At 44.3% G+C, this 15,021-nt stretch overlaps 1 protein-coding gene across 1 annotated transcript in view; it reads right to left on the reverse strand.

Annotated features, from left to right (window-relative positions):
- Positions 1–94: 94 nt before the first annotated feature.
- DLEC1 (DLEC1 cilia and flagella associated protein) overlaps positions 95–15,021 on the reverse strand; it is a gene marked incomplete at its 5' end in the record, with an annotated part of 42,488 nt that continues 27,561 nt past the window's right edge. Inside the window, 12 exons of the mRNA XM_082044627.1 lie at positions 95–1,514; positions 3,822–3,942; positions 4,618–4,771; positions 6,205–6,366; positions 7,221–7,421; positions 8,045–8,129; positions 8,215–8,309; positions 9,071–9,193; positions 11,553–11,687; positions 12,630–12,847; positions 13,691–13,761; positions 14,520–14,623. Of these exons, the coding sequence (XP_081900753.1) occupies positions 1,364–1,514; positions 3,822–3,942; positions 4,618–4,771; positions 6,205–6,366; positions 7,221–7,421; positions 8,045–8,129; positions 8,215–8,309; positions 9,071–9,193; positions 11,553–11,687; positions 12,630–12,847; positions 13,691–13,761; positions 14,520–14,623 (1,620 nt within the window). The 3' untranslated portion in view covers positions 95–1,363. The remainder of the gene's footprint in view (positions 1,515–3,821; positions 3,943–4,617; positions 4,772–6,204; positions 6,367–7,220; positions 7,422–8,044; positions 8,130–8,214; positions 8,310–9,070; positions 9,194–11,552; positions 11,688–12,629; positions 12,848–13,690; positions 13,762–14,519; positions 14,624–15,021) is intronic.

The raw sequence follows: 15,021 nt of genomic DNA on the forward strand, positions 1-15,021 counted from the left end.
CTGGAGAGAGACCAGAGGATGGTTTGGGTTGAAGGGACCGTCAAAGCTCACCTGGTGCCACATGAGCAGGGACATCTTCACCAGCTCAGGTTGCTCAGAGCCCCGTCCAGCCTGGCCTGGGATGTCTCCAGGGATGGTTCATCCACCACCTCTCTGGGCAACCTGGGCCAATGTCTCACCACCCTCATAGTGAAGAATTTCTTCTTATATCTCATCTACATCTACCTCTTTCAGTTTAAAGCCATTACTCCTTGTCTTTTCACCCCATGCCCTTGGAAGAGACTTTCTCGAGCTCTCCTGTAGGTCCCCTGTAGGTACTGGACAGCTGCTATAAGATCTCCCCAGAGCCTTCTCTTCTCCAGCTGAACAACCCAACTCTCACCCTGTCCTCATAGAGAGATGCTCTTTTATATTCTCAGTTTCTTGTTCTGTAGCCTGTTTCACTCAGCAATCACACACACTTTATTTCAAAGCAAAAAGAAGATTAAATTAAAAGGGGCAGAGAAGAATTAGCATCTTCTGAGAGTCCTTTTTTGTACTGAGGTTCCTGTGTATTAAGTGAGTACAAATCTTTTAAACTAGGCAGGAGGCAATCGTGGGTCCTTGGTTCTCCTGCAGTGGGGAGTGCAGCCCTCTCCTCCCCACACACGCTCCCTCCAACGAAAACCTTTTATTTGGTGGGAGTGGAAAACTTAACAGGCTCAGAAGTGGGAATTTCAGTGACCTTTAGCTCAAGTAATACTACAAACATTTAAAGAGAAGTGTGAGTAAATGGGAACCTTGTTGGGGGGAAGAATTAAAAGGAAGAAGGGATCCTCCCTCCCGGGCCAGAGGGGATGTTCTCAATAGGGGATGTTCTCAATACGATTCGCTGATTCAACAGGCAGGTTGGGAATTTGCCAAGGAGTCCAGGGAAAGTTGGCTCTTCCCCTTTTCATGTAAAGCACTGAGAAAGCAGCCAGGGGAATGCTGCCCTATTCCCCAATTCTTACTTTTATTATGTGTCAATGTTCATTTTGGTGTCAAACAAGGCAAAACAAAAGCTGCTTTTTAAGGTACAAACAGTGTTTAATTGTAATTTGAGGCACACTGTGATGTGCAAAAGGGTTTGGCCTGTTAACAGAGCTGCTTTGCAATTTAAAAACTATTATTTTGCAGAGCCTGATTCTGGGCTTGATGGTAAACTTATTACAGCAATAAAAAGAAGAGCAGAGAGTGAGACTATGACTGTTTTCTTTAAAATACCATGAACCTTTTGTCCTTATAACTTAAAATTTCATTCTGTTAAAATTCCAGGGCATATTAAAACAACTGAAGTAGGTGAAAATCCAGGCTCAGCTGATGGCACATCTGCATCAACACGTTACCTTGGCACGTCCCACATTGTCTTGCTTAAGTTAAATATGTCTTCATACTTCTCGTCGTATGTTCCTCGTCCCCGGATCTGTAGCTTGCAGGGCTTCTCCCCCAGCATTCCAGTAACAGTCACGGTGGTTTCATATTCAATGTCGCTCCTAAAATGCAGAGGGAAAAGACAGTTCAGTTACACCTAGATGCAAATCTGGGTTTAAGGGTGAGATTAGTGGCTTTGGGGAGGAAAAAGGGGAACGTGGTGCCCTAAGACATGAACTGCTCCCGCTCACAAGCACTGGTGTGTTATGGTGCTGTCGAGGCTGTGGGTAACAATCTCACTTCATAGTGTCACATCAGGATGTTTGAAGAGAACGGTCCAGTGAAGACACCAGATTATTCATGTTGGAAAGAAGAGCTTGAGTATCTTCCTACTTGTGAAATTCTATTTTACCTTGTTTCCCCCAAAATAAGCCCTACCCCATAAATAAGCCCTAGCAGGATTTTCAGGATTTTTGAGGATGCTTGAAATATAAGCCCTATGACAAAAATAAGCCCTAGTTACAGTTCATTTTAAATGTCAATTTCAATAGTGTCCAGGCAGCTATACATGTGAAAAAGTAATACGTTTTTGGAGCAAAAACTCATATAAGACCCTGTCTTATTTTCAGGGAAACAGGGTAGTTAGATAAACAAAAGGAAGCTCTGCTGGGGGGAGTGTTTGGGAGCAGGTGCCTGTGCTGCCTTCCTGTGCAAACTCATCCTTGTGACAAAGTTTGAAACTGAAAAGTTTCCATCAGTTCCCCCAAGACACGGGGCAGCCAGTGGAGTCCAGATTGTAACTGAACATCAAAAAGCTTACACCAGGTGTAGTTCTGCACCGCGTGCAAGTCTTACAGCAGGATTTGCCCAAGGCCGATGCTCCCGAGACTGCTCATCTGAAGGACTCGGTGTCTGTCACAGCGGCCTGAGGCAAGAGCCTGTTTTTCCTCCCCATAACAAAATTCCCCTGCAGGCAGATCACTGATTTCAGCAGGTGAATAATTAAAATCACCTCACCCCTTGTATGTAATTATTGACTAATGCCACGCTGCTCCTGAGCTCTGCCGTGTCGGGAATTCTTTGTCTGGAGCTGAAGACCGAGCTGGCTGCTCTACAGCAACATCTTTGCTTCCAGGCACAATAATTAGTGTCAGAAACAAAGAAGCCTTTTTGACCATATTCACAAGAACTCCAAAAGAATTTAGACAGTGAGGACTCTCTGGCAGCTGCTCGGGGCTTTGTCCTGCTGAGATTTTAGTGGCTCCAGCCATTGGGATCTCAGGGCCGGTTCCAGGGAGCCCGAAGTTGGGACAGTAACGTGTCACCTGGAGTGTGAAACGTCCCTGGCGGCAGCGGTCGGTTCACTGCGACCACCGGGGTGGACTTGTCTTCTGCTTTCTGGCACCTTGTGGCAACTTCCATTACAAATTCTTTTCTTGGAAGCTGAATTTTCTAAGAGGAGTTGTAGCTCTCTCATTAGAGCGAAGAAATTAAAGGTTTTGGGTCAATCCTCTGGCTAACCTCAACAAAAGCTTATGATAAGATCTCCATAAACATAATTAGAACAATATTAGATGTCTATAGGACAAAGTCATTGTCATCTGCTCCCTTCTGTTCTTTGCTGTCATTTGCCTGCAGCTCACATTGTTGTGTAGAAAACCTTTGGACTAGAGGCAACAAAAATACATTGATTTTCTTTTTCTTTCTCAAACATGGCCAAGACCGTTATGCTAAACACTGCACCAGGCTAAACAAGGGTAAAACAAATTGTATCATGGCATTAAAATAACATTTTGCTCTGTTTACTTCAGGAGGTACTCGGAATGCACGTAGGGAAGCAAAGACATTCAAAAGGTTTTAGAGAGAAGCCACATAAATAATAATGAAGGATCCCTGAGACTGAGTGCAGGAGACATTGTGCTTTCCTGCATGGCAAACAGCTGCTTTACTGGAATTCTGAGCTACTCCAGACACGTTTCTCCCTCTGTCCTAGTAAAGTGCTGGTTGCATAAAGGACTCAACTGTTGTATCAGCCTCTGCACTGAGCTACAGGCCTGAGACTTGTCCTCCATTGATGACATTGCCCTAAAGAAAGGGATTTTCTCCAGTGCTACACAGAGCAGTGTGATTTCGAGTGGCTAAATCTAAAGTCTGAAATTCTGCTGCCAGTTCCAAAAGAAATCTCATAGAAAGGAGCAGTTTGGGGAACGTGGTTATGTGGAAAATATACCAGCTGGGAGCCCGAGATTGGCAAGTGGGAGAAGCAAAACGAGCAGGCTGGGAACACAAGAATGGAGCAGAACTGCTCTTTGCTTTCAGTGGCCATTGCTCTTTGCTTTCAGTGGCCATTGCTCTTTGCTTTCAGTGGCCCAAGTCTGGGCTTGACAGGGAATACCAGCAAGATTTCAGTCCTGTTATAATAACGGTACCTTGCAGTAAAGCTGATCTGCAAAGTCTCTGTGGTAGGCTGGTCCCCTTCCCGTGCCTCCAAAATGCCGGTAGTAGGGGAGATAGAAAACACTTCCAGGTCATTTTGCCTTTTCTGTTCATCTGCAATGAAAGAAGCAAATATCAAAAAAACCAATACAAGCAATACAAGGCCCTTTGTGTGTGTGCAGCATGTTGCGCTCAAAACAATGCATCTCCTTGCCAGCCAACTAATAAATCACATCTTGCACTGCCAGAGGCTTTCCGTGCGTGTGGCCAGTTTCTGTTTTCATCCTCGGATCAAGGGGAGCGATCAATAGCCCCCACGTCAAAATAATAAGCCCCTGATCTTCTTTCCTTTGCAGCCCATCTGTTAACATCGTTAGGCACAAGCTCAAACCGAACTCACGAGAAGCTGCCGCTTGTCGTTGCCTCTTAGGATTGAATTATGAACGAGCAAAGGATGTTCATGACTTGTGAGGGCTGTGATTTGATCTTTTGGTTAAGTCTGGAGTAACTGCTGGAATCGGTAAAGATACACGGATGTGAAAAGAGAGGAAAGAGACGGACGGAGCGGAAAGAGACGGACAGAGAGGAAAGAGACGGACAGAGAGGAAAGAGACGGACAGAGAGGAAAGAGACAAAGCCCAGATAAGTGAGAAGAGAGGCAGATCTGCTATGTTTGCAGCCAACATCATCACGTATTGGCTATATATTGAGCAAGTGCAGTCTTACTACATAAAACCACTGAACAGTGAGACTATATAACAAGGAAACCCAGCTGCAAACCCAGAATACCCAGCGAAGCAGTCCAGTAGCTCCTGCAGCCGCTCCTGTTACACAGGAAGACGTGTTCGGTCTCGGTCTGTGCCACAAAGCAGGTCTTGAAATCAACCGTGTGGCAGGAGAGCTGCAGCACTGGAACGGTGAGGTACGCGGTCACCGGGACCAGCTGCAAAAGAGGAAAAGGAGGAAAAAAAACCACAAACTCCACATCATTTTTGTGGGGCTTTCATAATATCTGCTGTAGCCGGATCGTTCTTACCCCAAGCACTGAATGAAGAGCCATTGTTCTGTGTTCTTTTGCAATAATCAATTCCCCTTTCTACAGCTTTGTGTGAATTAAGTTGTTGCTTGTTTTACGGTTTTGGGACAGGTTTTCAAAGCTGACGCTGTGGTCTTGATGAAGTAACATGGAGTGAACGTTCTGATTTGTTATTAAGGTTTTCTGAGGAGATGCAGACATTACAGCATCTCCTCGTCCCTTAGGGCTGTATATGGCCCACTGTGAGTCATTCCACTTGTGCAGATTGCCCAAGATTATTATTAGGTTGACTGTATTTTAGAGATGGTGGTTGGATCTTACACAGAAATACCTCGTATGAAAAGAAAGAATTCCTGCAGCGTACTGGAACTGCTGAAGGCCTGGGGGGTTTATAGCTTTCCATCTGGAAGAGATCGGTCTGTAAATGTGTGTGGGCTGGGACGCCAGCACTAGAGTTAGAGCTCAGGGGACTCAGGAAGCACTGGGCGCTGCAGGAGGCCACGCTGGTGACTCGGGCACTCACACAGTCCTGCTCCCACGTCTCAAAAGGACGTTGAGGGTCATGCTGTGGCTGGGGTGCTGCCCTCAGATGGAGCCGCATCATCCAGGTCATTGTGCTCTGCATAGAGCTGTGCTATGAGCACCAGGGCGCTGACCCAACACTGCTCTGTCCAGCTGAGAGAAACCTGCAATGGAGACCTCTCGCCTTTTGAAAATCCTCACACCAAGAAAGCCCTGGAGGTGCTGGAGCGAGTTGAGAGAAGGGAACGGAGCTGGGGAAGGGGCTGGAGCACAAGTGTGATGGGGGGACACAGGGGGTTCAGCTGGAGAGCAGGAGCTGAGGGGAGACCTTCTGATCTCTGAACTGCCTGAAAGGAGCTTGGAGCATGGAGGGGGTTGGTCTCTTCTCCCAAATAACAAGTGACAGGATGAGAGGAAATGGCCTCAAATAGCCCCAGGGAAGGTTTAGATCGGACATTAGGAAAAATTTCTTCCTGGAAAGAGTTGTTGGGCATTGGAACAGGCTGCCCAGGGCAGTGGTGGAGTCACCACCCCCGGAAGGGTTTAAAAGACACTTGGATGAGGTTCTTAGGGACATGTTTTAGTGACAATGTTGGGTTAATGGTTGGACTTGATGATCTCAAGCATTTCTTCCAAACAAAATGGTTCTGTGATTCTATTAAATCTTCAGCCATTCCCTTTAACTGGATGACACCATTTACTCTAGAGATGGATGTATTTCAAAGCTGAGTAAATCCTACAGGACGTTCATTCTGAGTCAGAGGTGCTGACAAAACACAGCCCTGTCTCAGGGCCCAGAGATCTCCTCCTGATCTTACCTGGGTAGTGCGGTTACTATATTCAATGACCAGATTTTGATTAAACTTCAGCTTTCTCTCTCCGTTCTCACACTGGAGCACTTGGACTCCGGGAAGCAGCTGGGTGTCTGGCAAACGTTGATATGTAAGTAACTCCGGGGTTGCGTGGAAAGACACTTTCACCTGTGGGAAGAGGAACTCGGATGACCGTCACATAAGAAGACACCGCGTGCAGGAAATCCAAAATAAACACCGCTCAAAGGCCCGGGCGCACATTTCCCACTGGAGCCCAAAGGTGGCTGCCAGCAACCAAATTCCCATTGGAACAAAGCATTATAATTAAAGAAAACACGCAGCTATTTCCTATGAATCCAGTACACAGAGGTGAAGCGTAAAGGTGAACAGCTGATCTCTGAACCACAGGGGAGAAAGTCTCCAGGTTCTAAATTCCCAAGATTACAAATGCCATATTCCCAAAGCTGCCTTAAACATATAAGTCTTCTTCCTGCACACGCAGAGTTAAGATGTGTGTGTCTATATGTCAAAATGAACACTGGAAAATGAGAAGCGCACCTCAAAAATGCAGCTGTTACTCATTCTTTGCACCTTAGCTAATTCTTGACTCCAGGACTTTGTTTCCTTTAGTGTCATTTTGTATACCCCAAATTAACCAATTGTTTTTCTGTGTGTGCTGCCTGCATCTAATTTGAGGAAATGAGGGACTACAGTCTTTGGAAGTCTTTTAATATGACTATTGATTTAGGTAAGCTCAAAAACCCACAGGGTTTTCTGTGGGAGTTTGCAACAGGTTGGAGTTGCTGAGAAAAGCACATCAGAGCCACTGGAGTAAAATATTTCATACTGGCAATATAGCAGACAAAAGTGCAGTAATGACCATCTGCTAATATACCACTATTTCCCTGAAATGGGAAGATTTCTATCCTAGTTGTGTTTTTCTTCTGGTTCATCTGGGCCAGGCTAACACCCCAATTACTAAACTGTCTCTTCTGGCACAGGATTATTATTTTTGAGCCTACCAGCGTGTTTTGCTGTGGATAAAGTACAAGTTGCGGCTGCCGTTCCTTTTCCTCCTTCTTGCTGTGGGATGTTTTGGTGCTCATTTTGGGATCTGTGCTGGAAAGGCTGAAAGGCGTTGACAGAAGGAGCCTGAAGTCCAGAGGAACCTTCGTGCAATTGAGGAGTTTCAAACTCTGAGTCATTACCGAATCTGTCAAAACCTGGAGGAGAAATGATTCCAAACCGGTCAGAGAGGTTTGTGTTAGTCTGTCTGGTCATTCAGCACCACCAGGATCTGAAGGACTTTACCCCAAAACACCACAGTATTTTCTACTTACGTTTTTTCAAAATTTCATGAGTAAAAAATCATGAATAATGTAATAAAGTTTAGAAGTCTTTGAATGTCAAGAGTCACAGAAACTGACCACGCTGCTCTAAGTGACTCATTCTGCTACCAGAACTTTATGTCCTGAAAATAAGTACTTATTCTTCTACTTAAAAACTCCTCTACGAAGAAAGAGAAAGACATATAGTTCAGTGGTGGACTTGGAATTGCCAGATTAATGGTTGGACTTGATGATCTTCAAGGTTTTTTCCAACCCAGTTATATGATTCTATGATATAAAATAGGCATTGTCTGAGCTCGGCTTTGCTTATCCTGGCTAATAAGCACTTGTAGCCCTTTTGTTTTACCCACCACGTTACAAGCAATATGGAGAATTGCCACGAGGCTACCGGTGATAAAGATGCATTTTAAAATCAAACCACGCACATACAGCTCTGAATTCTCATAGCAGCACAGCAACACAAACTAGCTGAATATATCATGGTGGGAAATACTTACTCCTAACAGAGACTGGTCTGGCACAAGATCACTTGCCATCGAATGAAAAACCACTTCTCCATCGTGATCCGTGTCTACTCTTAACCTGCGTAAAGAAGCGGAGCTGGTCGGAGTCCTGCCCCCCACACCGACTCGTTCTGCGAGTGTAACAGTTGTGTGACGATACTCACTGAGCGTGTGTAACAAAACCTTGCAAGTCTACTCGTAACGGTGGAACGTCGTAGCCATCCCTGCGATGCACTTTGTTCGGCACTGTCTTTGCGAGCTGACAATAAAAAACCAGAAATGATGTATAAACTGATAGCACCACAAGCTGAAATCCTACTTGTAGCCCGAGAGGCTGTTAGCCAAAATAGGATCCTGCTTGGCAATGTGTTGCCTGGTTTTAAGACGTGATGGGAACACGCAAGGAACAGCAAAAGCAAAGCAGTAGTTGAACTCTGAATGGCTGTGGTTAACGCAGACACAGATATTTCTTCCTCTGGGAGTCAGGAACATTAGGGAGGCTTTTATTAAAGATTCTATTATCATTCATTCATTACACCTTGTACCTTTGCAATGATTCACGTCAGGGAATCACAGAGCAATTCATAAAACATTATTCAAGCCTCACATTCGCCTGTGAGCTGCACTTGCAGTTGTTGAAGAGGAAGTTTCCCAGAGGAGAGATACGCTGTCCAAATTCACACAGGAAGGTGGATGCAGAGCCAGGAACAGAACTCAGCAGTCCCGAGTCTCAGGCCCATTGTTAACTACTGTTATCAATAAATCCTGATGTTGTGATAGCGTTTCAAATCCAGACCTTTCGTCTGGGCTCTGCTGCACCAGACAATGCAAGACGACAGTGACATTCCCGCCCCAGAACGCTTCCAAGCTCAAAGGCAAACGCAACAAACGAACGACCCTCATTCAGGAAGGATGTACAGGACTGTTTTTACAGCCTGGCCAGGTACACAGCGGCCTGGGCATAAATCACAGGAAGGGAAAGGATTCTTTTCTAGTTGTCTTTAGTGACAGTCACCTTACCTCGTTGTCTAGGCTCATGAAACCCAGCACAAACCCTTCGCACTGCGCCTCAGACGCGGCCTCTGGCAGGGCGCAGGGGGCGAACGAGATGGAAACGAAGATGCTGCCACCTCCTGGAACCACCTGCAGCAGAGACACAACAGTTTGGCAGGGCAGGAGCTGATGAGATTGCGACACCAGAGTTGCACAAGCAGCATGAAGTCTCCTGGGATGGGCCACGCTCAGGCTTGCGCTAAAATGATGCCATGTGACAAGAAAACTGGCTTAATTATTTCAGCTGCAAATATCGGTGTAGTCACTCTTTAGCATCAACACAGTCACGGACCAACTCCCTCAGTACAAAAACACGTGTACATACCTGTTTGTTTGTTTGTTTTTAAAAATACACAGTTCTCCGTGGCTAATTCGGACAATTCTCTCACAACTGACAGTACTCACAGATACAAGAAACAGTTTTTGACGAGTTACAAATGTGAATTAAGATCAATTTACAGTTCAGTTTACTCTTGGCTATTTTTTTATTTTACATGACAGCAGGGAATGTAATTAAATGCACTAGCCAGCTACAGTGGATTTTATGGGATTTACGGGTTGAATAGATTCTGTTTTCTTTAGGGGCATTACATGTTATGATTCAATCCTGCTATTGCTGCAGAAAAACCTTTGCCATCTCCCTGCAGAGGCAATTCACGTCAAATTTGAAAGCTTGAGGGCCACATGGTACATTCTGCTCTCAGCTTAGTGCTCTATAGGGAAACTCCCCCGCTTCATGTGATCACAGGGTGAGATGTGGTGACCTGTTGGATCAGCCTTGGGTGGCGAGACCCTGGCCCAGGTTGGCCAGAGAGGTGGTGGATGAACCATCCCTGGAGACATCCCAGGCCAGGCTGGACGGGGCTCTGAGCAACGTGAGCTGGTGAAGATGTCCCTGCTCATGGCAGGGGTGGCACTGGATGAGCTTTGAAAGTCCCTTCCAACCCGAACTGTTCTATGATTCTACATTGGGTAGAAGCAAAACCAGCTCAGCTCTCCTCATACTGCGTTTCCCTGCTCATAGTGGTGAGGAGCACAACAAAGCTCTGCTTAAGGTCTAGCAGGGCCAGAGCAGAGCTAGTAACCTCTGTCATGTCCTATAACACTGCAGGGTCTGTGGATTTTGGTCTCAGAGAGCTTAGTTGCTCAGACATGGATTTAAGCCAGGCCTGGCCAGCTGTGCTGCACAACATCTGAACTAGCAGATTTTCTTGGAGCAATAGCAGAAACACAGGGAACATTTCTGCAGAGGAACACCTGAGCAACTGCACAGGCACCAACTGCATCCCACATGGGCCAAGCTCCCTGGATGTCTCCACAACAAGGCACTTGTTTATCTGAACTATCTCAGCCTCACTCACCCCAGAGCTGACTGCCGGCTTCATTTCTTTAAGAATGCCATTTCTGTAATTATTTCTTTTATGTAATCTTTAGCTCATTCTAACTTGTAACTGAAACCCTTTGCCAAAAAGACTTGCTAATATTGAAGGATTAAAATTGACACACTGGTGTTTGGGACAACGCTGTCACTCAGATCTTTCCAGTGCTCTCTTTGCTTATTTTATTCCTAAAGAATTGTGACACTGTGGCCCAGCTCTGCCACATCTACTTGGCAAATCTTCCTTGGTTAAATAACACGCTTCCAAAGCTCCAGGCTGGATGGTTCCCACCTAATGCCACTCATTGCACCAAGGCAACCCAAATGAGAAGATGAGATGCCATTCTAGGCAGACTAGTGTTGTCATCACTTAAAAGAATGAATCCTGTCTGCAATTGCTAACCTAAAGAGATATAAATCATTTCAGCTTTAGGTCAGTCTGCTCATATAACAAAGAGTGACTTGCCAAACCACTAATCATGAACTACAGACGCTACTGACCTTGCAGCTTTAGCTATTTTGAAGCCCACACAATTAGTTGAGTCTTGCTTTAACACATCTCTCAAGACTATTGGACAAAGTGTCCTTTAGCTGAATGTTGCTCATTATATGCTAAGAGGATTATGTAATGCAATATGTAAATGTGTAACCAATTGGCTCTTTAGCATGTGAACGTAGTGATAAGGTTTTGTATATAATACCTTTTACTTTTCTTGCTGGCATGCTGGCTTATTCCAGCACCCAGGCTTGCACAGCTCTGTAATAAACATGGTATCTCATCTCTGTGTGCTAAACCTGGTAAAGAACCCTGTTTTGGGACAACATTAGTTCAACTGAACACCAATTTCCAATCAACAATTAACTGCTCAAATATAGGTGGGACACTTTCTATTTTTCTGTTGACTTCGCAAACTCTTCTCATTGTCATCTTCAAGATCCCAAAGCCTCTCAGCCTAGTGTTTCACTGTCTAGTAGCCTCTACCCCAAAGCAACCTCCTCCTCCTCCTCCTTTCTCCTGTGTTCTGCAGAAAAGATGCTAAACCTAAGGAAAAAGAAAATGTAAAGGCTTACTATCTGTCTCGGAGTAACGGAGTAGGGGTTGTCTGCAGGAATCCCTTCATGAGGTCGTATAAGTACAGAGACAATTTTTTGTACTGTAGGTTCCTGAGTGATGATCTCCTGTTCTTCACCGTCGGCGTCCGAAGGCTGTGGGGACACAAGGGTGGGGAATGGTTAAAGCTGTTACGCTGCAGAGCAGGAATGTAAGTGAAGTGTACAGGGAACTGCTGCACTAGGCAGTAAGCGCGGCCAGCTCCAGTTTCTGCCTTTCTGGCACAAAAACTGGACACGTGGATGTGTCCCGTCCGTTAATTTTTTCATGCCTAGGTTTGCTCTCCTGAAACCGCTCCTGAACCCCTTGGAAAAAGTGCACGTCTGGGTCCTGTTCTGCCAAGAGAAGCACTCGACTCTAACATTTCTGGCCCGTTATACAAACCAGCACTCTAGGGCAATAACTTGCCCTTGTTGCACAAGAAAGTTTGGAGGTGTACTCAAAACAACTATGCCTTCTGAGCTGAAACAGAGAAGAGATGATTTTAAATATATTCTCTGCAAAGCTTTGCCAGATAAAGTTATATCTTCTGTATGATACCTTCTCCCTGTCACTCCCAGCCCTTCAGGGCAGTAAATGGCCATATTAAATACCTCCAAAACATTAGCTGCAATTGGAATTGCAAACTTTGCAGATTAGATTCTGCTCCCCGGCTACAGCACCCATTGACACCCTAGAGCACCTATAAGTGGACCTAAATTGAGGAGCGTCAGTTTTCTTACACTTTCATGTAAAAATGGCATTAGTTTGTCAATGACAAGATTTTAAAGAATATCATCTGATCATCTGCTTTAAGAACTTTACGAAAAGGAGAAGCTGAACAGCTATTTGATATCGCTTGTTCTGTAAACTTCTTGCTGATACCCATAGCCCTCTACCCATATATTGCTTTTTTGGCTGTGAGAGGAGCTGACGTTTCTTTTAACAATCCAGTTCTAAGTTACAAGTCATATCGCATGTTGTTGTTTTCAGCCTTTCATGCCAAGAAACCCATCATGTATCTCAGCAGCAGCATAAAAACCAGACTAACAGCTGATCTCATATGTGGTTTTAAGAGTTGGATCAACGTTTCCGCAGGGAACGGCAGTTTGATCCAACTTTACCTCGATCTCGGAGTCCAAGTTGCTACCAATTGATGGAGTCTCTTTTTCATCCATGTCCTTAAGAGGAAAAGGATCTCCGGAGAACAGCAACAGGTCCACCAGCTTCGTATTGTCTTTGTCTTCATTATAAGTTTGACAGTCCAGGCGGATGTCTGAATTAGAAAGGAGAAAAGACAATTATTTCTGGTCATTGAGAAGACTCGTAGCTTAGTTGGTACCAGAGCACAAGAAGATCAAGTAACAGATTTGTCTCTAGCAACTGGATTTGTGTTAAAGCACATCTTGAGCTTTCCATGTCTACTGTAAACAGAAATGATTTAAGACCGTGTGTACTATGCCCTTATTATAGCTTGTCTGCTCTCTAACTCCTAAACTATACTTTCATTAACATTAAAATAAATCACGAGTATTTTGTTTGTTAAGTAAATGTGTTTGGTGTCATTCAGGAAGAAGAAGAAACCTTTACTCTGAAGAGCTTAAAGTCTCACTCAAGGGATAAAAAGACTAAACAGAGAAGAGCCAGATGATGCCACTAAGAAGCAGGTAGCGTGTCTGAGTGATCAGGGTTAGTGCTGTGAGAGGTTTACAAAAATAGGATGGAAAATCCTGAATGCCCATCATTTCAATGAATGAAAACCTACGACAGGATGTGCTGTTTCATAGTAGTAACATGTCAAATCAATTACATTAATTCTACTACACTCTGGGTGGTTTACCTGCTTTACTCTTGCAGAAAACAAACTAATCATGGCAGTAATACCATAATGATAAATACCACTACACACATAAAGACCTGACAACACGTACTATTGTTCTGTACTAGCCAAGTCAGAAAACAGCTTAGAAACTCTCTTACATAGTTATAATTTTTACAAAAAACATCCTAATTAGGAAACAAGAACATCAGTTAATTAACGTGCTAATGGGTTCTGGTTTTATTATTATAAGGAATGCAATGCAAGTGTTGATATTCACTGTACAAAAGTCAGTCTTACCAAAGGGAGTAGGATTGTTGAGCTGGACCCTCCGAAAGACGGGCCGCCCATCAGAGACGTGAGTGCCAAACCTGCGGGAGGAAGCCTTGTTGTCAGTACACACAGAAAATAGTCAATGCCTGAAATAATTTTCCATTAGAGAATTGTTTAAAAGTGGAAACCTATCTGGCTGCACTGGCAGACTGTTAATAGCAGCTATCAGGTAAAGTCATGTGAAGTACAATATTTCTGTATTTAATCATCTTATTTCTTCTGATTTTATTAGTTGTCTCAGATGTTTCATGGCCAACACGTGAAATCAGCTTTTGGGAAAGACTCTGGCGGCAGCAGCAAATGGCTCCACAGCAAAGTGACCCAGATTCCCAGGTGCATAAGGTATTTTTTATGGTGGATTGCTAAATCTGTGTTCTGTGCCCCATTACAGAGCTGACACTGCAAATGCTCTTGGCTGCTGTGTGACACTGTCCTGCCTCTGTTTACCTGGGGGCTCCAGGTAAATGGCCAGGGAGAAATGAACTGACAAGGAGAACTGCCACCCTGTAGCAGTTCCCGTCTCCACAGAGTCAGATGAGGCTGGAATGGGTGAAATTCTAGGACTGGAAGCCCAGAACAGTGATTGCTGGTAAACCTGAGAAGGTTTGTACGCAGATTATTTTCTAATTAAGCTGGCAGAGACACATGTATTGGTATCACAGAAGGAGACACTATATATTGACAGTCACTTTGCTGACTTCTCATTATATCAAAGAGATGGGAATAAGCATGTATGTTGGCTATAGTCTAATAATATTTAATTCTCTGACTTCTATGATAGTATTTTGGGATATACCTGATCATGGGTTGCTCTCTTTGTGGTCCTGTCATCTGCAGGAAGATTGGACAGCCTGTCACAGTCATTCGCATTGGAATTAATTTTGGTTCTAAGTCTCCCACCTATTAAAAATGAATTTTTTGCTGTTAAATCAAGAGGAAACTTTAGGTCTCTAGGTTACAAAGTCTTGAAAACTGATTGGATTTTCAAATGTTTTTTAATTGGTTTCTTTTGACAGCACTTAAGTCATATGCTAATGAAAGCTCTTCTCAGCAAGAGAATGCAACACCTCATACATTCATGACCTTCCCCATGGCTTTTCCATACAACATAATATATTGTATTGGTAGAGTAACGCACTGGCTAGCTATCAAACAGATTTTATAAATCAAATCTGCTTCAATCATTTTAAAGGCACATGAAAACCTCCCAAGGGATAAACACGTTACCCCAAAACTAAACCACGCACTGTAAACGAAAATAATTATTCCTTATATGCCACTGGAGGTAGCGATAGAGC

This window comes from Streptopelia decaocto (assembly GCF_964273445.1).
Source record: "Streptopelia decaocto genome assembly, chromosome: 2".
NCBI lineage: Eukaryota > Metazoa > Chordata > Aves > Columbiformes > Columbidae > Streptopelia > Streptopelia decaocto.